We start from the raw sequence: 23008 nt of genomic DNA on the forward strand, positions 1-23008 counted from the left end.
CATGCCTTAAAATATCTTGAATGCAATTCGACACCCTTGCTTCATGAATATGCAAATTAGCCCCGCCTCCACTCAATCACAGCAGCTTGGATTACCTGATCCACTTGCTCAACTGTAGTAAACGCTACATGATGCAAATGGAAATATTGATTTAATTCAGCCATATATGTGTGAACCAGAAACTGATTCAGAAGAAGAAGAGGAAGAGTGAATTATACAGACTCTTTGTCCTTGTATCAGAATGATGATGCGTTTTATACATCACTTGTCTGCATAACGGTAATTAATATGATTAGCGTTTGGCTTGACTACATAGCTAATAATGTTCCCGTTCAACATCTTAGAGTCAGACAGCTGCCTCCAAAAAAAAAAAAAAAAAAAAAAAAAAAAAATCAGCATTGAACATCATAGAAAGTCAAAGGAGAAAAGCCCCGCCCCACTCCTGACGGGATTGGTCACATGTTTGTGACAGTAGGAAACAGGGCGGGGTTTTTGATTCACTGCAGTTTTAAAGAGAAAATCCTCCGCAATGGTGTCGACTGATGAATTTGCACATGGTTTGTCTTCAAGTATATTAAAAACACCACACAGACATATAAACAACATTAAAAAGTTGATTTGCACCACAGGAGGTTAATTATTTTTATGCATTAAGCCAGAAAAAAAAAAAACTCAGTCTTATTCGTAATGCAAATAACCAAAGCCAAACTACAGCTCACAAGTGTGCAATGCCATCATATACATGTTGCAATAATGTATGTCCATTCCGTGTTTGTAATTCTGTGACTGAATGAAGGAGGCTTTGAGTTCAAATGAACAGTGGACAGTTTCATTCTGTATGTTAGCGACAGGGATGGATGTGGAGAGAGAGCGAGCAAAGGAACAGATGAATAAAGAGCGCTCTGTTCTTCAAACGGCACGACAACACAGTCTCCACCTGTAGCTGCTGGCCGACGGCCATCGCGACGGCAGAGCGGTAATGGAGACATGGGATTGGTGGGGTTTGAGCCAATTAGAAAGTCTGAAACTGGGGTTAAAGGAAGGGGAGTACAAGAAAAGGACAGAAAAGGTCATTTGAATTTGAAGTGGCTTTACAAGATTACACAGTGTCAGATTTCTTGGACTGAACGTGTGTTTGAGTCCAAATTACACTGCAAAAATGATTAGAGTACGTTTTACAAGAAAATACTATTTCAGTCTTTCTACTTCACGTTTAATTCAATGTGTTTCTTGCTGTTTCTTTAAAAATTATTTGTTAAATTTGTTTTATGCATTTGACACGTTCATTAAAGGTGCACTATGTAACTTTTCTTTGTTTAAAATTAACAAAATTTAAATAATGAGTCAAAACAACATCAATCCTTCTTCCAAAACGCGTTTTTGTCTTACCCTGATTTAATTCACTATGGTAAGCATGTTAGAAGTGTTTATATTTTAGACCTGTCGGGATGGTTTTGTCGGGAAATTGCATACATATGTCACTCGCTTGTGCGCGTCACGTCATATCCGTAAATAGATAAAAGTTGCTCCGCCTACTTTGACGCATGTCTGGTGTGGGAGTGGCATACGTCGCTTTTACAACATTTCAAGTCCTTCAGTTCTCACCATCTCCGAAAAGCCGAGCCAATGTTGATTCTTGTTTTATTACGAGGTCTGTCGCGCTCTCTTTTTTGCCAGCAGACTCTCCTCTGTTCAGCGTTTGTTTAAAACGTGTGATTCCCCGGAGGTTGGAGATTAAGCTTCTTCATGTCAACTTTTCTCACTCGTTGTGTAGTCGTCAACCTCCGGGGAATCACACGTTTTAAACAAACGCCGAACAGAGGAGAGTCTGCTGGCAAAGAAGAGAGCGCGACAGACCTCGTAATAAAACAAGAATCAACATTGGCTCGGCTTTTCGGAGATGGCGAGAACTGAGGGACTTGAAATGTTGTAAAAGCGACGCGGAGATGATGGTGTTTTTATTACTCAACAGGTGAGTAAAGTGTTTTAAATTGCCATATGTAGTTCACTGTAAAGCATTATCTATTGTGAAGCTCATTTCAATATGGTTGTTGTAGTTCTGTGCTGGAATTTACTTTCAAGGAAGTACTGTGTCTATTAATCCATTCTTTCTATCTAAACTGGTTATATCTCTTAAAGGGATAGTTCACCCAAAAGTTTAAATTATTCCATGATTTACTCACCCTCAAGCCATCCTAGGTGTATATGACTATCTTCTTTCAGACGAACACAACCGGAGATATATTTAAAAATATCCTGGCTCTTCCAGGCTTTATAATGGGAGGGGAGATTTTGAAGGCCAAAAAAGTGCATCCATCCATCATAACAGTAATCCACACGACTCCAGGGGGTTAATAAAGGCCTTAAATATCCATATTTAAAACTTTGTTAACTATAATAACTAGCTTCCGGCATCGATATGTGACAGAAGAGTAACCCTTGACCCAACACATGACGTAATGACAAACACGGAAGCGCAGAAGATAGAGCAAAACAAAACACCAGTCACGAATTAGAAGTCTAAGGGCTTATCCCAAATGGCATAGTTCACAGCACTTTCAGTCTTGTGGATTTAAAATGGCTGCCGTGTGCGCGTGTCCGTTAAGTCCACGAGACCGTAGGGTGTCCCGTTTGTCAATTTTAGATCTCAGAAGGGTGCTTTCGAGAGCCCCTTTTGCGTTCGATATGCACCCTCACCCACGATTTGTTTGAACCGCGAGAGGCATCTAAGCTTACGATACTCCGACATCATGTGTCATACATCGCGTCAGAGGTCACGCTTGTGGCGCAAGTCAACTTGCGCAGTATGCGTATGGTCGTCTGCCGGAAGCTAGTTATTTTAATTAATAAAGTTTTAAATATGGATATTTTTCTAACAAAAACTCATCGCTTTTCCGTTTATTAACCCCCTGGAGCTGTGTGGATATCTTTTATGATGGATGGATGCACTTTTTTGGGCTTCAAAAATCTCACCCCCCATTCACTACCATTATAAATCTTGGAAGAGCCAGGACATTTTTAAATATATCTCCGATTGCGTCAGAAAGAAAATAGTCACATACACCTAGGATGGCTTGAGGGTGAGTATATCATGGGATAATGTTCATTTTTGGGTGAACTATCCCTTTAAGACAAGAGTGAATGTTTTATGATCAGTAGGATAACAATACACAGTCACGCAGAACAAAATTCTTCCGCAAAATGCATGCACTTTTGTTTTTTTAACTGCTAGTGCGCCTTTAAAAAAAAAAAGCATTCTCAGTGCAACAAAGGTGACACATTCTTGGCATGTACATGCACAAAGATACTATTTTTCCTCATTTCAAAATGACATTAATGTTTTAGGTTCATTGAGTGCAAGAGAAAATGAGCCCTAAGTAACATCAAAAGCAACGCAATGACATGACCCTGAATGACTCTGTAGTACCGTGAACATCAATTCATAGTGTCTGCAGCAGAAAAGCCTTTTTTATGCAGCTCTCCACTACATCAAAACGTCTTTCGTCTGACTTGAGGCAATTACAGAACCTCTTATCATATTAAGAGCTACGTTTAATCAAACGGTGGGTTTTTGGCCTCATTATGGGCCACTTCACTGTGTCTGACAGGGCGAGACACTATTTCATTAAATAATGCCTAGGTGAGCTTCAAATAAATATTTGAGGTACTAGAGTTTACAGCCATTTGTTCACAAAAAGTGAGTGAAATTCTGTGAAGTTTATAACGCAGCCAAATCTTGATGTTTTAATGTCATGCTTGAAATCAGTAAGCTTGATCAAATATCTAACAAACCATCATAAGATGGAGGGAATGTGCAGAACTTTCTACAGAACTCTGTGGCCACAGATTACACACTACTCAAAATATTTCTCAAGTATGTAGTGTACATAGTAAGCATACTTCCTGTACGCATGAAATAACCAGATCACCTACTGCATTTGCCAAAATGTGCACTGGAATTACATGGAATACAGTATCCTACAATGCAATGCACTTGATATTGCAGTAACATCAGGTTCCAAGAGACACATTAACACAACTTTAAATAAAAAATGCAATATAACAGTATTAATTTACGAGATGATAACGACGCCACTCGCTAAATTAAACATGCAACATAATGGGGTCATATAACAACAACGCAGCGTACTGTTTAATCGCTGCATGCCGCATACTGTTTCACACACTACTTTTAAATAATAAGCAGTGTGCACTACACACTAGCGTTTAAACGTTTGGGGTAAGCAAGATTTCTTCTGAATACTTTTATTCAGCAAGGATTCGTTAAAAAGTGAAGAAAGAAAGGTGCAAATATCCACAGACACACGGCTTTACCTGATTTTGGACAGATGTTTAAACTCAAGGCCAGTGCACAAGGTGTGTCCGTCCGTCATCTGCACTCGCAGCATTCTGGGTGACGCCTGCGACTCCTCGTGGTCTTTCGGAGCGGCGACATTACGAATCTTCTGCACCTGAAGGACACACGGACCCTCCAACTGTGGGAGAAATGTGATTTTGCATCATACACACAGATAAAACACCAAGCTAAAATGGATGTAATGGGTTTAAATTGTTGTTACAGGAAAAACGCAGCTCTCAGAAACCAGATCACAGTCATTATTCAGCAGTAACATCATGTCCTTTTGGACAAACAAATGTTCTTTTAACTTTATATCCACCTCTGCTCTAACATCTATTCTCCCACTGCGTCCTGCTAATGTTCTCTTTAATAACAGCGCCATCTTGTGGGCAGCATTAGCAAGTGCACATATTTATTAGCTGGACAGTGTCATCTATGCATTATTTTGGATTTCAGCTTAAAGGATTAGTTCACTTCTGAATGAAAATTTCCTGATAATTTCCTCACCCTCATGTCATCCAAGACGTTCATGTCTTTCTTTCTTCAGTCGCAAAGAAATTAAGGTTTTTGAGGAAAACATTCCAGGATTTTTCTCCATATAGTGGACTTCAGGTTGAAGGTCCAAATGTCAGTTTCAGTGCAGCTTCAAAGAGCTCTACACGATCCCAGACGAGGAATAAGAGTCTTATCTAGAGAAACAATCGGCCATTTTCTAAATAAATAAAAAATTTACATACTTTTTATCCACAAATGCTCGTCTTGTACTGCTCTGTGATGCGCCACGCATTACGTAATCACGTTGGAAAGGTCATGCGTGATGTAGGTGGAAGTACCGCAGTAGGGCAAAAAACTCCATCTCATTTTCTCCTCCAACATCAAAATTGTCCGACATCGTTGTTTTACCTTGTTTTGTAAAGACTGTTTGACTTAGTCTTTGCACGTTCGCTTTGTAAACACTTGATAGGTACTTCCGCCTACGTCACACGTTTTTAGAAAATGGCCGATGGTTTCTCTAGATAAGACTCTTATTCCTCGTCTGGGATCATGTAGAGCTCTTTGAAGCTGCACTGAAACTGACATTTGGACCTTCAACCTGAAGTCCACTATATGGAGAAAAATCCTGGAATGTTTTCCTCAAAAATCTTCATTTCTTTTCGACTGAAGAAAGAAAGACATGAACATCTTGGATGGCATGGGGGTGAGAAAATTATCAGGAAAATTTCACTCATAAGTGAACTAATCCTTTAAATCCAATGACAAAATCCTATAAATATTCTAATGATCAACATAAGTCACGTCAGTTAACTTTAATACCTTTTCTATTCGGCCACTGTTGATGTCCGCCGGCAGAAAGCTCTTTCCTATGGGTCTCAGATCATTCTGTGGATTATATAATAGTATTATTTGTGTTGTTAATCAAGGTGCGGCGGCTTCTATGGAGAGCCGAATCCACATGATCACAAATAGACAAAGACAGATTGCATGAGTAAGAAACGTGTGATACTTTTGAATATAAATGTCAAATATAAGAGGAAACGAGGTAAAGGTAAAAGCACTCACATTTAACGCTACTTGGATGATGTCAGTCAATGATGTTTTCTCCTTCTCTAAAGAACTTTTACACTCCTCTATTCCTTCATCTGTAAGGTACCTGTGAGGAGAAGTGTCGATTTAGAGCAAAAGTGTTGTCGTGCAAATGCAACAGACTCCCAACCTGTATTCTGACAAGGGTTGCAAAATTCTGGAAAAAACTTTCCATGGGAATTAACGGGAATATATGGGATTTATTACAATTTAAAAATACGGTTTTCTATTTTAATATACATTAAAATATAATTTATTCCTGTGATCAAAGCTGAATTTTCAGCATCATTACTCCAGTCTTCAGTGTCACATGATCCTTCAGAAATCATTCTAATATGATGATTTGATACTTAATTATCAATGTTGAAAACAGTTGTGCTGCTTAATATTTTTTATAACCTGTGATACTTTTTTTTTTTAGGATTCTTTGATGAATAAAAAGTAAGTTTATTTAAAATAGAAATCTTTTGTAACAATATTCACTACCGTTCAAAGTTTTGGGGTCAGTAATTTTTTTCCTTTCTTTTGTTTTGAAAGAAATTAATACATTTATTCAGCAAGGATGAGTGAAACTGATAAAAAGTGATATTAAAGATTTCTATTTTGAATAAATGCTGTTCTTTTTTAACTTTTTATTCGTCAATGAATCCTGAAAAAAGCATCACAGGTTCCAAAAAAATATTAAGCAGCACAACTGTTTTCAACATTGTTAATTCAGTATCAAATCAGCACATCAGAATGATTTCTGAAGGATCATGTGACAGTGATATAAATAACAATTGCTACAATAAAAATATTTATTTTATATATTTACTAAATTAGAATTAATTGGATGCAAAAAAGAAATAACTATGTTATTTCATGTTATTATGACCAAACAAAATGTTTATATTTATGTTTGTATATATATGATACATTTTATATAAATTTCCCAAAAATTTCCAATTAATTCTGTTAAATTCCTGTTAAGTTTCCGGAAACTTTTCGCCCGTTGCAACCCTAACTCTGACCACTTTTTGATCACTTTTAAAACGTAATATTTAAAATAAAATAAAACAAAACAAAAAACAAAGAGAAAGAAAACATTTTCCATCAACAACATGTGATCATGTAACTCATAAAAAAGTAACAGTAATCTGATTATGAGCATTTTAAAACATAATATAATCTAATTATACAAGTACTACATTTTTGGAATCTGATTACATAATCCAGATGACATGTACATCATCATATGTCACTAACAAAAAAATCATATATTTTAAAGCAAGACTCTACAGGCAAATCCATTGTTTTTTCGTGCACTGGTCACTATATTGTGCTTCCATAACTTGATTTGAAAGATAATCTAAAATACACATTTATGTGCACTTTATCTATTTGCATCTGTAGATTTCAATCACAACACATATCTTTAAACGCCATGAGTTTTACCATGGTAATGTAAATGCAATGAGTAAACCAAAGTACCATAGTATTAGCATGGATACCATGGTACTTCAATATAACACTAAATATGTACAGTCAAGTGTGAGATCTAGAGAAACTGAACTCCAGATCTGAACACACAACTCTTCAAACACTGAAAGATGCTGTTAATTGTTCTTAAGACGTTTAATTAATGGAGATTGTGAAACTTGACATGACAGTCCGGACTGATTAAAAGGATATCAATTAGAAACTTCCGCAGCTGTTTATTAAAACATCACACATTACATATATATAATATGACTATTAATAATTTACTAGTAGCAGTTAATAAATGTTGAATATCGTGCTAATGATTTAATCGCTATCTGCACCCAACCGACCAAAAGCCGGAGGCGAAGAAATAAACTAATGAAGTGATATAAACTATACGTTGTTAAATTAACTTATAAAGTCACGATAAAAGTAAAACGGAGTGAGTAAATGAATGTAAACATGAGTTAGCATCATTAGCATGCTAAACACAGTTAGCCGTTAGCACTCAGTAATGACTCACCAGCCCTCTTTAATGAGCGCTGAGCTCAGATCGCACATCTTCACATATACTGATGAGTCTGTAAGGAATCACTGTCTGGAATATCGCTGGCTTCCCATTCTGTGTTATTCGGGATTCATTTCTACAGCGTTAGCGGCTCCTGCTGCTGGACAAAGACAGATGACGTCACGCGCAAACTTCTGACACTTCAAAGGTCAAAGTGGAGCGGCGCTGACGTAAAAATTAGCATAACACAAAAGTAAGGATGCTATGATTTGCTGTCGGTCCTCCAGCTCAAAAGCTTTAAAATCTACAGTTTACATTTTTATAACAACATCCATGTTTATGTTCATGTATAATTATGTTATTGTAATTAAGTAGACCTATATTATGTTTATGTATAGGCTACATATCTTTTATACTCATTGTCACTCATTCAGTGACATGATTTTTAAATGATTTGTAGGCAAGTACTAGTAGTAATAATAATAATATACACTAAAATATATATTATAAATAAAATATATACACCACCAATCAAATGTTTGTGGTTGGTAAGTTTTTTAATGCTTTTGAAAGAATTATATTGAAATATTATTACAATTTAAAAGAGCTTCTATGTGAATATATAGTAAAGTGTAATTTATTCCTGTGATCAAAGCTGAATTTTCAGCATCATTACTCCAGTCTTCAGTGTCACATGATCCTTTAGCTACTCAAAAAACATGTATGATTATTATTAATATTAGAGAGCAGATAACTCAGTTTATTTACATTCAGTATCAAAAGGAATAGTTCCTGTAAAAATGAAAATTATATTCCTGTGTGCTGATTTTTTTCCTATCAAACACAGAAGTAGAAATTGTAAATCTTCACATAGCTGTTTCATGTATAATTATGTTATTGTAATTAAGTAGATTTATATTATGTTTATGTATAGGCTACATATCTTTTATATACTCATTCAGTGACATGCTTTTTAAATGATTTGTAGGCAAATACTAGTAGTAGTAATAATAATAATAATATACACTAAAATATATATTATAAATAAAATATATACACCACCAATCAAACATTGGTAAGTTTTTTAATGCTTTTGAAAGAAGTTTCTTCTGTTCAAATTGTAAAATATTATTATAATTTAAAAGAGCTTCTATGTGAATATATAGTAAAGTGTAATTTATTTCTGTGATCAAAGCTGAATTTTCAGCATCATTACTCCAGTCTTCAGTGTCACATGATCCTTTAGCTACTAAAACATGTATGATTATTATTAATATTAGAGAGCAGATAACTCAGTTTATTTACATTCAGTATCAAAAGGAATAGTTCCTGTAAAAATGAAAATTATATTCCTGTGTGCTGATTTTTTTTCCCTATCAAACACAGAAGTAGAAATTGTAAATCTTCACATAGCTGTTTCCCGTACACATGTACAGTGACCATGACTGTTATTCTCATACAAGTAGATTTCATAGTAGATTTCAAGGAAAAAAGGAAAAAAAAGTACTAGGATGTCACCGACAACCAACATTATGAAGCATGCATATATTAAACAGACAGCAGTCTTTGTGAAGGCTCAACAATTTCTTTATTTTTTAACCTGATAAAATACAATCATGTAAAACATTAAAGTCCCCCTGTGGTGAAAATCAACTTTTTAATGTTGTTAATATGTCTATGTGCTGTTTTTAATGTACTTTAAGACAAACCATGCACAAATTCATAAGTCAACACCATTGCTGAGTATTTTCTCTTTAAATCTGCAGTGATCTAAAGACAGTTTCAAAAACGCGGTTTGAAATCGCTGGTGTTTCTGACAATCACGTCAATGTGCCGGCAGGCTTTAGCATATAACGTTAGCAACACATTATTAGCTGTTTGATAACATAGTCAAGCAAAAGGCTAATCATATTAGTTACTGTAATGTGTCCGATGTTGTAAAGAGCGATACCATTGTGCAGCGTTTACTGCAGTGAAGTTGACCGAGTGGATCTCTGAGTGGAGGCGGGGCTAATTAGCATATGCATAGATCCACAAATACTAAATGAACCATAGAGACAAAGCGCATTTAGGGGAGGGGCAATCTAACCCAGACAGTGGTGTTTTTAAAGAAATAGGATGTCACTGACAACCAACATTATGTGATGTTTTTAAAGAAAGTACTATATGAACATAAAAATCTCTGATAGAAGTTTAAGTGATACAAATTTATCAATTCAAAGAAAAGGGACACAAAATCAAAGGATACAGGTTACTATACCGGACTAAATCATAACTCTAAGTTAGACTTCAAATTTCAATTACATTTATGTAAAGTATTATACATTTACAAATCTGAGTATTAATTAGAAATATTAACACACATATTTAACACATGATTACCAAATTGAAGTTACACAGCATATGTTTATCACATTTTTAAGCAGAGTGTATGTTTTACTCTGCAAACTGCAGGCATACATCATTTTTTACTGAAGTATTGCTAATGTGAATGAATCTGAAGTTTGGATGCATTATCTGACGTCTCTGGATCGTGTTGATCTACTGAGCTTGTTTCATGTCTTGATGTTTCTGATGTGCTGTTCCTCACTTTGTTGAAGCCACATCATCACCTTTTCATTTGAACTTTGTCTCACGTTTTCATCTGTAGGTGTTATAAAAATGACAATGTAAGGGACAGAGAATATAATTTTGGCAAGAGATAAACTGGTTCAGCACATACAATTTTACATTAGGCCTATATACAAATTAGGAAAAATATTTGCTTTAGGTGATATATTTTATGTAAAACTAAATAACTCACCATGATTCTGCAGAATGTTAAAGAGTCCATCCATTATAATTGCTTCAAATCTGCTTCCTTCTCTCTTTAACAGCTCCATGAGTTCATCATCACCTGAGACTGAAAGAGGAAAATGGCACAGAAAGAGTGCTCAAATACAACTTATGACATTAAGTGGCCGTTTCAAGATGTCCTCTGAGAAGCAGAATGTAGCAAATTAAGTACTAAATTATAATATGGTTATATGTTAAAATATGTTTAACTTAAGAAAAAACTATCAGTAGCTGAGTAAAACTGTAGATGCCACACTGAAATTTACACAAATGAAAATGAAGCTTTGAGGGATAGACTACAGTCTTTACAATGGCATGCACTGCACTGTAATTTTCACAATTCACAAATTTCAAAACTGTTTTATAATTAGCAACATACAGTATAATTTATTGAATAAACTGTACTTCTGCCCTGTTTTTATTCCTGTCAAAAATTAAATACAGATATACCCTGACTAAGGTCAATTATTGTTAAAGTAATGAGCTCAATGTAAAGAAGGTGTATTGTGCTTAGCTCTGTAATTGCTGCTTGCAGATACATTATGGGTATTGAAATTAGACAGAAGTGCAAACTTACAATCTGGAGTTTTGTGCTTGCTATTGTTACTTTCTATGTCTATACCAGCGTCTGACTCTTCATCTCTACATCCAGGTAAATCCATTCCTAATTCCTTTATCTTCCTTTTGATTGCATTACGCCTTTTGTCCAACTCCTCGTTTATTAATTTTTCAACATCAGCATTCAGAATTATTTCCTCGTCTTGTTTGGTATGAGTCTCGTGGACATTCACTTCTGAGGCACATTGAGTTTTGAGACAGAACAGACTGTTTTCTGCCACCATCTCATCGATCTTCTGGAGCAGCTCTGTGACTTGAGCTCTGTTCTTCTTGTCTGAGTTGTCAAAGACGTGATATCTGTTCCTGCATTTCTCAATCAGCCACTGGAGGGCGTCACCTTCACTCTCAATGTGATGCTCGATTGATATGTCTGGAAACCTGTTGCCCCATGTGAACAGAACTATGGTGTGTCTCCAGACGTCTTCTCCAAGAATGGCCATATACTCTTCAATGATTCTTTTCTGTTCATTCTTGAATGAAGTATCAACAGGAATGACCAAGATCATGGCGTGAGGGAACTGCATATGTTGTGATTGGCTGATGCTCTCCAGGATTGCAGCCTGAGCAAACTTTGGGTTGAATTTAGACGAGAAATATTTCCACCAGCTTGGGGTGTCCAACACAGTTATTTTTCTGCCATTTACATCACTTGAATATTTTGGGCACTTTTCTGTATCTTCTGTTTTAACTTTTTCATTATTGAAGATAGTGTGTATGGTTGAACTCTTCCCAGAAAGGGTCCAACCAAGCAGTACAATCCTTGTTTCTGAGAACAGAGCTCCAGCTTCTTGAAGAAAACATGAAAATGTCAGGATTTCATTATACTTGTTTTAAAAAAAAATACTACTTATTTGCATGTTTGAAATGTGCACTATACCAGTTCAAACTTAGGACACATACTTCCCATGTGCAATAATAGTAAAACGATAATGATCAACTCTTAAATAACAAAAATGTAAAACTGAAAATGATGTAATGACCAAAACATGCTATAACAGATTCAAATTTTGAAACACCTATGACATAACGCGTGATTTTGGTGCTCCGAACCACTGATTCGTTTTGAAATTGGCCATCTCTAGATATTGTTGAAAAGCAGTTGTTTTGTTTTTTGGTGCACAAAAAGTATTCTCGTCGCTTTATAATGTTAAGGTTGAACCACTGTAGTCACATGAACTGTTTTAAATATGTTTTTAGTAGCTTTCTGGGTGTTTGAAAGTGTAAATTTACTTGCTGTCAATGGAGGCCTCACTGAGTCATCAGATTTTATCAAAAATATCTTAATTTGTGTTCTGAAGATGAACGAGTGTCTAACGGGTGTAGAACGACATGAGGGTGAGTAATAAATGACAGAATTTTCATTTTTGGGTGAACTAACCCTTTAATCAAATCTAAATCCATAAAATAAAAAATAAAAGGTTCTATATAAGAAGCGACTGTATTTAAATGTCATAAAAATGTATTTAAACATTAGACTGGTACTGCACATTTCTATGAATTACTTACTTGATTCTTTCAGCAGATCTCTTTTGTCCTGCAACATTTTTTGTCTGGCTTCTGCTCTTTCTTTATTTTCATCTCTCTTTCTCTTTATCTCCAGTAGCTCATTATCATGTGTTTCAAAATGCTTGCCACGGTTTGCTGCCACAACATCATCAATCTTGTCAAGCAGTTCTTGAACTCCAGCACTTTTGTTTTTGAAATCAAAGATGTGATATCTTTCTCCACATCTCTGTATGATCTGCTGCAGATCTTGATTCTTTATGTGCTGCTCAATGTTTCTGTCCTTCAGTGAATCGGCTCGTGTAAAGAGCACTATAGTGTGTCTCCAGATTCTCTCACCAAACAGACTAAGGTGCTTCTCAATGCTGAATCTGTTTTCTTCAGTGAAAGGCAAACTGAGGTTAATGACCAGGAGAAAGACATGAGGCCCCGGTGGACACAAGAAGACACTGCAAACCAGCTCCTGTTTAACAACCTCTGGAGAATCTTTCAAACTAAATATCTGCCACCAGCATGGAGTGTTAATCAGAGTTATCTTCCTTCCATTCGCTTCACCGTCTTTCCTCACAGACGTCACAAAATGTTTGTCAGACTCAACTTCATCACCTAAAAGCCTGTTTATCACCGAGGCTTTGTCAGATTTCTGCCACCCCAGAACAACAGCTCTTAGTCCTATCAGAAAAAAAACATGAGGAAATCCAAAAGTTAAACTGCAAATTCCAAATATTCAAAAATATTTTTCAAACCATTTAAATATCCATATGTGATTTGAAATCCAGTTAAATCTGATTTTTGGAAACATGTCTACAGTAAATCAGATTAGATTTCAAATGTTTTGTCTTTGTTTATGCAATGTGTACATAATGTTATACACAAATTATCTACAAAAGTGTCTACAGCTGTCTAATTCACTCATTTATATGCTCATGTCTTTGTGACATTTTGTTAAAGTGTTTTAATTTAACCATCATCATGCTAAACCATAACATTTTCTGATACCATTGAGTGAAAATGGCAAAATAAATGCTCTGGAAGCAAGTGCTTAAATCTATACATTAAACATTTAGGTTTGTCCACAGATATAGGGTACAACAAGATAAAGAACTAAAGTTCAGAAAGAAAGAAGTAAAAAGTTTGTTTAGTTTCCTGTTTTTGTATATAAAATGTATTTAGAATAAGGAAATGATAAATCTTAACAAATTGCCCATTAACTTTACCTTGTTCCATCTATGTTGCCTTTCTTCTTTTTTGTTATCCAAACAAAAACTTTAAGACCTGAAAGGTACAAAAATCAAACTAGCATAAACTAGGAAAAAAAACATAACAGGGAATATAGGCTGAAGAAATAACTTCAGCTTCACATTCTCAGAAAATGAAGTGAGTTTCAATCTGATACCTGTATCTTCCCCTTGTCAAACTGGAATATCAAGTATGTCTAGCTTTGGTGAGACCATGTGATTTACAAGAACATGAACAACACTTGACGTGAACAAACACATGGCAAACGTAACAAAGAGCGTCATCTTATGTTTCAAAATGCTTGACAATGCTTCTAAAACTCAGAAACCAAGATCATATGCCAGCAGATATCTGAAATTAAAAGAAATAAATACAAAAATCATATTTTTCTTTATTAATGCTGTTTGAATAGATTAAACTACAACTTTATTTTTGTGAGAGAAGACCCTCATCGACTTTACAGCTATGAATTTACAGTGAAATTCATTAGTGGTTTGAACCAGTAAGCTGATAATTGTTAATTATGGCTCTTTTGAAGATTAATCCAATGATCATGATCTAAACATTATCATTACTCATTTCTATTGGCGGGAACATGTATAATGCAGTTAAAGGCCTTATCTTCCTCAATCGCAGGTTCTGACAAATATACATGGAATTTAGTTACCACTTATAGTACATTTGAACCCATAGTGTACTACAAGTTGAAACTAAATATATTTTCTAAATACAGAGATAGTATATTAAAAGCATATTTTAGTTCATATTTCATGGTGTCTCAAAATAATACAGTTGAGATTATCTTAAGAAGTACTAAAGAACAATTTTTAGTATATTAAGTACAAAATTAGTGTGCGAAAATAGAGCACTTTAAGTACATTATAGAAGTGTACTTTTTTCACCTGGGTTAAAGCTTTTCTTTATTTAAACCCCTCTTAAATTCATGAGTTCAAATAGCCTAGACTTGGATATTTTACACATTAACATAAGACTGTTTCTTTGAATCTTTTACAGTGATGCATATCACAACACAGAATCACATTCCAGCTCATCTCTTTCACATGTGACTGGTAATGAATGCTGCTAAACTGCATTACAACACACACAACTTATGTGAACACATACATTCTGTTCTGACATTTTTTGACTTGGTCTTTACACTTTACCATATCAAAATAATCCATAATTATTTTATCTTCTTTTTTTTTTTTTTTTTGATTGTCTTAAAACTTTCTTCAATATCTACCATAGCTTCATTAGAAAAATTATTATAATTAGAGGCTATTCGATTATTTTGTAATACATTTAACAGTAACATGGATGACTATATTCATAGGCTATAGCAACATTCGATATTAATATATCACATTTACCATAATTACACTTAGTGTTGCTACAGTAAATGTAGAGTGTTAGAAAAATAAATTGTAGTCACACCAGCACGAAAAAAGAGCAGTCTGTGAGAGTGAACATCTTAACACATATTAATGCTAGATAGTGATTTCAGAGACCTAGTTTATTATCGGTATACATTTAGTTAATAAGTATTTATGGTAATACATCTCTAGACAGTTTTGATAGTCTTTTTGCTAATGCTAATGTTTTAATTAACTTAACGAGCTAACTGGGATAGTATTCATTTACAATCAATCTCATGAGAACAATAAAACAGACTAAAAGGAATTACATACTTTCTAAAAATATAAAATTCAGTTTTAGAATTGCTATATTTAACATTTCAGTACAACATTTGATGATATATGAGTTATATAGCCTATACTGTAATTTGAATTTAACCAAAGATTATAGAAGAGATTCTCTGGAATTCTCTCCCTCGCTCACTCTGTTGTGTTAATAACATCTCTGAATTTAAATCATTACTCAAAACTCACTTGTTTTCTGAATGTTATACCTCTGATTTGATGGATTGATTGCTCTGCTTAATTAACTAATAGTTCTCTGAATGTTATGTTATGTCTCTTAAGTCCTGTTTTGAATTTTATTGTGCTTGATTCTATTCTTCTGTATGCTTCCCTGTCCATATAATGTTCCTTTACTGTTTCTTCAAACTATTGTTTTTCATCATTGTCTCCTCGTATTATCTCTTCCTTGTTAAATGTACATTGTAAAGCATCCTTGAGCCCTGGAAAGGCGCTATATAAATAAAACGTATTATTATTATTATTATTATTAAGGGGTGTCAAACTCATTTTAGGTTGAGGGCCGGATGGGAAAAAATGTAACCATGTGTGGGCTGAATTTTTTTTTTTTAAACCTTAGTGAGCTGAGCTGACAGTTACATTAATATTAACCATACAAACTACACATTCATTTGCAAGGAAAAAAACACACTCTTTTAAAACTGCATTTGTTTTTACTGCAAAAAGACTTTATTAGATTTTTAAAATAATGTTTTATTTAATATTTTTTATTATTGTTTTTTTTATGGCCAATTCCATTTTTTTTTTGGCGCAAATTTGATACCGCTTGCCTTTCTTTAATTTATTTACTTTTTTTATTTGTTGTTTATTTGTTCTATAACAGTCCAAACTGGCCTTAAAGTCCCCCTGAAATCAAAATTGAAGTTTTTTAGCCTTTAGTATGAATATGTTAGCCTTAAGGTTATGAATAAGCTGGTGTGTTCCAAAACAATGACAAAATTCGCATTTAGGAGATATAAGCGTTCAAAACTTACAGTCTCTCACTTCCGCTAAAATGGATCACGGATTTTCATGACATCACATCGCACTTCAGTTTCTCGTCAAATCTTCGGTCCAATCAAATGCTGTCTAGAATCTGAAGTCCCGCCCCCTCCTACACTATAAACAGACTGAAGCTGCGGCTGAAATCAGTCATTTGTTCACACATTTACTAGTTTCTACATGGTGAATGGCACACAGCGCACTATATAGAGAATAGAGAATGATTCAGACAGTGTAAACATGCTTTCCTTTGACGCGAATGAAGTCCGTTTTCGCGTTAGTGTCACATGAACCGCCGCAACGCGAGCACAGTCTGCTCGGGTTCAGAGACACGAGAGCACAGAGAGGATCATATCCGCAAGTCCGCTCAGACCACGAAAGGTCTCGGACCCATTTGAATTCTACACAAAATGCTGTATATAAGCGATATAAAGGACATTATGAGGAGAAACGGTTAGAGATTAGAAGGAAACAGAGGTTTTACAGAGTCTAACGGCTCTGGCAAGCTGTAACAAACGAAATATTGGCTATTTAAAAAAAGGGGCGGGGCTGTTCAATATATCGGCCTGTCTTCCTGTTTCAGTTGAAATTACTTCAACACATTGAATAATGCTAATGTTCCAACACACTTCAGTGGGCCTTTAAACAAAAAATATGTGTAGGTATTTGGTATACAGGCACCACTGCATTTTGAGCATGAGCAGTTGTTTTTGATTTAAATTAGATTGTATAATTTCAAGATTTACAGAAAGAAACAGCATGTTCTGACTTTATAGCTTTGTGAAATTATGCTACATAAGACACCTGCACAAAACAAAAATAGCAGACGGACTGAATGAAAATGCAAATTCACTCTCTGACAGTAGGTGGCGCTTGTGAAACAGCAGCGACATAGCGTTTCCTTGGTTACCGCTGTACATAAAGCAGCGAAACTTTTCAGAAGACATTTCTCTTCTAAGTTACATTCATATAAAACCCAATTTAATATTTATATTTTTCTTCCTACATTTCACAAACAGTGAGCTTAGCCTGGTACAGTATTTGCTCTGGCACGTCTGTGTTCTTCTCTTTGTGTCCGCATTCAGCATGTGGCTGTGTTAACGTTCTGTTTACAGACTTCGTAATATTTCCACACAAATGACAGTTTGGGAAATGATTGCAAAGCAGTTTGTTTCCAAGTCTAGAATAGATATTGGATATTATTTATGGCCGGTGGACCATGCATAACTGTTTTTTATTATTGTTCAAATCATCCCCCGGGCCGGACTGGACACCTTTGTGGGCCGTTGACCATGAAAACTGAAACTTTCCAGCACACCCATATCTCTCGTTGGTTGACCCCCCTGCGTCAGAATCTGAAGGTGAGGGATTTACATTGAAGTGTATTGGACGGCCCTCTACGTTGAAAAGCATCGCAAACGGGGTACCTTCTGACTCGGATGTCGACGCCAGGGGGCAATGACCAAGCGTCGATACGTGACGATGAGGGGTGAGACCGTGTTGTCCACTGACAGGCTCTCCTCAGCTTTCCTTGAGGCTTGTGTAGTCCTGGTTGCAACGGGCTAAAAAGGAAATAAAAATATAAACAAATCACCATTTAATGGCAAACTATTAAATAATCTAGTGATGACAAACCTACTCTTTGTAGATGAGTCGGGAAACAGAAGACTGATGATTTAGCTCCATCCCTAATCCTGACAGTCCAACCTGTCCTGTCAAAGTCTTCCGGCTTCAAATACTCACTGCATAGCACAGAGAACTCGCTTGTCTTTGGGAAACCTTCAATGTGTGAGAAAAGTTAGCTTGCCAACTAACATTACAGTAAGATTCACAAAATGTCAGTCACCCAGCCGAAACGAGTACTTGTCATAAAAGTCGCTTTTAAGAAAGTAAAGATGCATATTTAAATTTCAGGGAATTTAGTTTATAAAATAAGATATAAGCTAAACCTATAATAGAAATCATGTAAACTCATGTCTCAACTTTCACAGCTAACTAGCGACATCGCTAACTATTTTAGTCTGACTCCGGTGGCCAACTACTATCAATATAATTACATGATGACCAAATACAACCAGAAACAAATGTTCAGTCTTACCTGTGAAAGGTCATTCCCCTGTTTTCAATTGTGCGGCGATTTGTACAGCCACAAGCAGCACACGAAGCAGGCATTTTTCTCAATTCTAGTTATGAGCGTTATGGGAATGTTGCCCCGCACAATCCAGCGGCCAATAGGGCGTCTATATATTTATTATGTCTATGGCAACCTCCCCCAGTTTCTCTTGAAGCCAATACGGAAGTGACTTAAACTGCAATTCATCGACTGGCTGCTAGGGACAGGCTCCAAAAGAGAGCAGAATCTCATTGACCCCCATGTTAAAATGCCCAACTTTACAGCAGAAAAAAAAATATGTTTACAGCTGGTTCAAATTGTGGTTTTGGTCTATACAGCTAATTTTGCCCTTTATGACAACTCTGAGGGAGGTGATTTTTTTATAATGTTTAAATTATATTAAGCCTTAAAGTTCTGCATAATTAAGGGCATGGTCACTTGAGTGACAGGTGGATTGCTGCTGCTGTCTGTGAGCCGTCATGTTACTCAGCTAATTCCAGCCGCTGAATTTGGCATCTCTGCCATGTTTGTGCTTTTTTCTGGATTATTTTATACAATTATCAAATAATACGGATTGCTTTGCACTTATATGGTTGAGACAGATGTGCATTTGTGTACATGTGCACACATGTGGAACATAAACAGAACACACATTGTTGGATCGTCTTGGCATTGGCTAAAAGTTTTGTTCGTGAGATTTACTATGACAATGGCTGGAGAATATGCCTCTCAAGACACCACAAACTCCGACAGCACTGCTTGGATATTATAACTAAAACAGCTGCACTATTTTGGACGCGGGCTCATTTGTTTGTGAGAGTCCAATATATGCGATTGTATACAGTTTTTGCGACATAAACGCTGCTCAGATTGCATAATTTCTTGAAGAACAATGGTGAAGAGCAGATCATTCAGAAGAAATGTGATGCAAACAATGGACGATATATCAATATTTCATGGATTTAATGCTTTTGTGGACAAAAAGTGCTGTTGTTTGTTTTTTAATGGACGCTCATGGACATTTTACCCAAGTGTGCTGGATTGGATTCATCTCACGATTGCTATTTCATTATGAAGGTATGAAGTCCCATTTTGATTTTTGCGTGTTGTCATTTGCACACCCGACACAAATTACGATATTACTGTTGCTGGAGCATCTATATCGTAAAAAAAGACACTGTAGATTGACAGTAAACCTTTAGAACTTTCAAATGATATAACTTGTTATCTTTATTAATATTTTAGATAGTATCTAAGATAGATAGATAGCTTCTTTAGCCTGCTAACATGATCACATCGAGCTAGGCGGGCATGGTTTCAGCAAACAGGCACCTCAGTTCCAACCACGTCCCGCTTCTTTGCCCATTTTCAGTTATCTGGGAGTGACGCGCGATGACGCCCTGCCAAAATGGCAACAGCCGCTTTTTCGCTTCAAAAATGCTCTTTAGAAATCTACGGTACACTACGTCCATATTTTCTTTACAGTCTATGACTGCTACCGCTGCACTGATAATGTATATCTTACTGTGGAGAGTAGCGATATTGAATATTTGATCGCCAACAAATTTACCAAGCTATCATTTAAACATTCTAACATTTAAAAATGAAGGAAGACTCCACGCATAAGTTGCAAATATGGGCTACAGCAGCCAGCTTCACTAAATGACCCAACGTGCTCTTTTAACACAAACATATAAGGAGGGATGGATGTTTGCTTCAAGTGATAGGTGAGTGAAATTATATTTGTATTATCTTACTGTATATGTCATTTACTTTAAATTTTCTGTCTAAATAAACAAAAAGCCAATTTAAAGCAGTTAAGCTAATAAAAGGCTAATAATAATAATAATAATCAGCAGGGGATCCCCAGACCTCTAGAATTTAGTGTGCCTCCTCTATTTTAAAACCCGTGAGCCGCCACTGTTCATTGTTAGTCGCCAAACAATCAGTGACACTCAAACCCAGTGTTACTCAAATGTGAAGCGGAATCAAAGCAGCCTCCATGTCTGTTTTCAGGCCTTCCCGCTTAGCTCTCTCCAGCGCTGGAAGGCTTTTCTAATATTAACGCTGGTCCTTAAGAGCTTGCCCAGTCATAAACCTTCATTCCAGTGATATTCTTTTCAGCTTTTTGTATTGTTTCATCTCTCTTTCTGCAGTTTGTTTTTCAAATCTCCCTCTTGCTAGTTCTGTCTCCTTCACCGTCATTCGACCTCAACCTCCTCGACCCCTAAAGCTGATGTTTAAACATTTGCTGTTGGTGTCAGCCTGGCTAACTTCCAAACACTTTTAATGTTTACATACCAGCAAACTTGCTCTTCCACTTTCTCTCTGCTCTACTGCATCTGGTAAAACGAAAGCATTTTTCCTCTGTCTACATGACATATCTCTGAAAATGGAGAATGGATATTAGGGTGTACTCACACTAGGCGCTCTGAACCGTGCCCGAGCGTGTTTGACCCCCAAAGCCCGGTTCGTTTGACAAGTGTGATTGCTCCATTCCATGCCCGGGCGCAGTTCGTTTAGCCAGCCCTTGCCCGCTTGGAAGAGGTGGGCCAGAGCGCGGTTCGGTTGGGCTCGAGTGCATTAAAAACACATTAAAAACGTACATTAAAGCTACAATCCAACCTGAATGATGACAACACAGAATAAAATACTATCACTAGTGATCATCAAATTCTTTTAACAGTTTATTTTACAGACTTTGTGTTTAAGCCTTCCACTTTTTTTCACAAAACCTTTGCTCTCTAGAAACCAGTTTGGGTTAAAATTCTTTGAAGTTCAAGTATTAACATTATAAACAATCAGGGTGCGATTTGTAGGGTGGGATGGGGGATATTTCCCCCCTTCTGGTTTATGTATCCCTGCCTCTGCTGAATTATTTTTATCCCCGGTGGGGATAAAAATATTCCCCCCGGGTGATGCTACTCCACAAACCACCAACAGAGCATATAAAATACCAAAAATAAAAATATTTTTTAAAACATAGCCAAGTAAAACGCTGCGTTTATATAGAACTGTCTCTTTACGACCACAACAAACGGGACACTTTCAGACGCGCATTCCAACTTACTTTATTATAGCTTAAAGCGAAAATGAAACTACGAGCATGCACCGTCGTTCTTCTGTTGTAAATGTTATGAAATTACCAAACATACATTTAAAATTTTTCTTTGTGCATACATGTATGTAGGCTTTTTTTTTTGACATGGTTTTAAAGCTATTTATCCAATTTGTTGGCCTTAAAACGTCTTAAAATGCACATGTGTACACCAGGGAAATATACATTTTCTCGAAGGAGCATGCCCCCCCAACCCTCCTAGCAAACTACATTTTGTGACCGCGTTAATTATGAAACACTGCATATGGCCCTGCTTCTATTCTGTCTAACGAAGTCTGAGGTAAACGTGTATTTCTCCAAATGTGCGCACTTTTTGACTAAAAGTCTGTTTGTGTGTATGCACTGTGATCAAAAATAAATGGGAGCAAACGTGATTGAATGTAGAGGTTTGTATCTCGTTATTCTATTCAAAAAACAATAACTACTGATTGATTTTGCATGATTTTGCATTCCTATTAGAAATTAAGAATTATTAGTGTCATTGTAAATAATGGTGCAAATATCGAAGCTATCTAATCTGTCTACTTCAAAACTCAGGGTTAAATCAGAATATTTATTGTAAAAATGTTTCTGTGACAGTCAGCTGCCAAAAATAGTATATAGCTCCACTGTGGTTTGTGACAGTGAAACCTCGGTTTTTTTTCACAAATCGCACCCTGTAAACACTTAATTAATACCAACATATAAAATTAAATTAAGGACATCCATCAGAAAAATTGGGAATGTTGGACAATAAATATATAATAGAATATAACAGCTTGATTTTGCAGTGTTGTTTAATGTTAAAGCAAAAGTGTCCAAAAGTGGGAATTAAGTAGGCTAACTACGTTACCACAAATGGTGGAATGGTTGGATTCCACAACTGGTAAAATAAAACATATATAAGACAATACAACATTTACTGTAGGAGCCATACAATTTACTGATGATTTCATTTGAAAAATGTTCTACTGCGCTTCTGATTTGG

The 23008-nt window shown here is 35.9% G+C and overlaps 2 protein-coding genes across 3 annotated transcripts in view; both read right to left on the reverse strand.

Moving 5' to 3' along the window:
* Nucleotides 1-8129, reverse strand: part of tdrd3 (tudor domain containing 3) — a 31573-nt gene extending 23444 nt beyond the window's left edge. For both annotated transcript variants that reach the window (XM_051912203.1, XM_051912202.1), the window contains exons 1-4: nt 7929-8129; nt 5921-6011; nt 5675-5740; nt 4336-4496 (exon numbers count right to left, since the gene is read on the reverse strand). In XM_051912203.1, coding sequence (XP_051768163.1) covers nt 4336-4496; nt 5675-5740; nt 5921-6011; nt 7929-7966 — 356 coding nt within the window. In that variant the 5' untranslated portion in view covers nt 7967-8129. The remainder of the gene's footprint in view (nt 1-4335; nt 4497-5674; nt 5741-5920; nt 6012-7928) is intronic.
* Nucleotides 8130-9476: 1347 nt separating this feature from the next.
* On the reverse strand, nt 9477-14229 carry LOC127522356 (GTPase IMAP family member 8-like). Its single transcript, XM_051912208.1, has 5 exons — nt 14087-14229; nt 12873-13541; nt 11326-12153; nt 10717-10815; nt 9477-10557 (listed from the first exon to the last, which is right to left on the reverse strand). The coding sequence occupies exons 1-5, from the start codon at nt 14094-14096 to the stop codon at nt 10469-10471; spliced, it is 1695 nt and encodes a 564-aa protein (XP_051768168.1). The 5' UTR covers nt 14097-14229; the 3' UTR covers nt 9477-10468.
* Between the last annotated feature and the right edge of the window lie 8779 nt (nt 14230-23008).

Source organism: Ctenopharyngodon idella, chromosome 11, assembly GCF_019924925.1.
Source record: "Ctenopharyngodon idella isolate HZGC_01 chromosome 11, HZGC01, whole genome shotgun sequence".
NCBI classification, from domain to species: domain Eukaryota; kingdom Metazoa; phylum Chordata; class Actinopteri; order Cypriniformes; family Xenocyprididae; genus Ctenopharyngodon; species Ctenopharyngodon idella.